We start from the raw sequence: 2,521 nt of genomic DNA on the forward strand, positions 1-2,521 counted from the left end.
GTTTTGCAAAAAGTTTTTTTTAAAGGTTGTGTGACAAAAAAATCCGAAAGAATAATTAACAACCCAACGCTCTTAATTCCTCAATAACCACATTGTCAAACACTTATAATTAGTTTAATTAGCCCCTTTAATTTATCATCACTAAGGGCTCATGGTTACAAAGTATATCATGGTGATTTAGGTAGACTCCAATCAATACTTTCTCTGATTCACTTGGCTTGCTGTATAGAATGACATGTTAGTTTTGTTATAAAAAAATTTATAGTATTGCATCACATTAATATACATATATATATAATTATAAACACACCAGAGTATATCATACAAAGAAATATTATAACACTTTTAGTTTTGTGTTATTACTATATATAATAGAAGTGTAATCAGAACATAAATGTGAAGGAATCATGCTTCTTGACTATAATATAATAATAGATTCATCACATTCAACCAGTCTCATAAAATTCAAAATTTATTATAGACAATCCGAGTAATCATAAATTACTAATCAAAATGAGGTTCTAATTAATCAAATGCTTAGGCAGGGGAAGGACAATATGATGGCAAAACACAAGACATGTATGAGCAATACATTACTCTATTTATCTTCAGGCTAAAACCATTAAAAATGAATGCAAAGGGATTAAACTCTCAACGCGCATCGACCCGAAAGTACAAGCACGTATATTAGTCGCTGAAAGTCCCAAATTTGCAACACCACGGTAAACAAATTAATTATTACACGAATTACACTTTGAACATTAGAATGATATACATGAAAAATCAAATAAGTGTGAATGATAATGTACTTGTCTACTTTAGCATATGATGATATAAACAAATCTAAAAAAGAAAAATAATAAATAATAATCCATCTACATTGAAAGCCAAGTAAATTTTTGATAAGTAATCAAGGTTTTTTTTTTTAACAATCGGGTTAACTAGATCTACATTTTAATAGCACGCTTAGCTATCCTATGAGCAGCTTTATTACAAATTCTAGGAACATAAGCAAAAGAAATACAATGAAAGTTTGTCGCTAGATCGGTTATATCGTCAATAGTATTCCTAGTCCAATGTTTGAGTTGAGAGAACCGTAGGACTTGAGCAAGAACCTGTAGACAATCAGAGAAAATGTTAATATGAAGGATGTTGCGAGAGAGTGCCCACTTTAAAGCTTCCTTAATTGCCAAAGCTTCCGCTTGTTCAGCATTCTTAACACTTCTTTTGATACATAATTCAAAAACAACATCATTATCAAAAATGATACATCCATCAAACCCGGCAGCAAGCTCCTTAGACCACGCCGCATCCACATAAATATGATACCGAGAGCAGCTCACAGAACTCTGAATCAAAGGAAAGGGCACTCTATTTCTAAGTTTAGTCAAGTCCTCCTCCATGGGTGTTTGGTAAGGTATGGCCCCCGGTTTTCTATCTTCAACAGAAAGAGCTAAGTTAAGGGAATCTTGATATAATAAGATAGCACCAATAGGGGAGCACTCGGTGTTGTCAAAGATCTTTCTGCACCTTACCACCCAAATAGTCCAAATGGTACACAAGAAGGAGAGACAAGCCTCTTGCTTATTGTTAGCTTTAAAGAGGACAAAGAGACAATTACAAACCCAAGACTGGAGCCTCAAACTATCCCCAGATCATGCCCTAATCCCCAGGAGACTTCCAACCCAAACTCTATTAGCAAAAGAACAATCCTGGAACAGGTGGTCAGGTGATTCCGTTTCTTGTGAATCACAAAGCACGCAATTAAATGGACCATCAAAACCCCTTCCCGAAGAATCCTTCCCAAGTGGGCAACGATTCCGTGAGATTTTTCCGGAATACCTACCCCACCTCTCATTCCTTGATTTCCCGTCTATTTCAATGCATCTACACTAATTTTTAATGTATTTAGCCATTGTTTTAATGTATCTAACGTAGATACACAAAATTAATGGCTAGGTACATAAAAATTGGTTTGAGATACAACAATATAGAACCCAGATACACAAATTTCGTGTAGCTCAAACTGATTTTGTAGCTCGAAGTGGCGATGGTTAAAAGCAGAAAGTAAAGGTGAAAGGTTACAACAACCACCTCAACAGACTCCGGTGAGATTTCAACAACTTGAGACGGCTCCGGTGTCGGTGTCGCAAATCTGGATATGATAATCGAACCGGAATTAGAGTAAGAGAGGATGCGGGAGAGAGTTTTTTATTTATCCGCTTGATGTTCTTTGATATCGTTTTTATTGATCGGCTTAAATTCTTCGGGTTTTGTCGAAAATGAGGCAGGTTCCATTACTTTTAATCAATTTAGCTTCTAACTGTGACATTGATTTCTTGGGTAATAATGAGTGCAAAATAATGGATTTTACTGGTCAATAGAATTGATTTAATTGCTAATTATGATGTAAATACATTAAGCAACCATAATTAAGGGCCGAGTTATACATAAATATCAAGAAAAAGTATAGATTGCAATTTGTTTTTCTGGGTTGTTTTTGTATATTGAGATTGCAATT

General features: G+C 34.6%; 1 protein-coding gene across 1 annotated transcript; it reads right to left on the reverse strand.

Annotated features, from left to right (window-relative positions):
* Nucleotides 1-947: 947 nt before the first annotated feature.
* Nucleotides 948-1,403, reverse strand: LOC141641390 (uncharacterized). Its single transcript, XM_074450053.1, has one exon. The coding sequence runs from the start codon at nt 1,401-1,403 to the stop codon at nt 948-950; it is 456 nt and encodes a 151-aa protein (XP_074306154.1).
* Between the last annotated feature and the right edge of the window lie 1,118 nt (nt 1,404-2,521).

Source organism: Silene latifolia, chromosome 2 (assembly GCF_048544455.1).
Source record: "Silene latifolia isolate original U9 population chromosome 2, ASM4854445v1, whole genome shotgun sequence".
NCBI lineage: Eukaryota > Viridiplantae > Streptophyta > Magnoliopsida > Caryophyllales > Caryophyllaceae > Silene > Silene latifolia.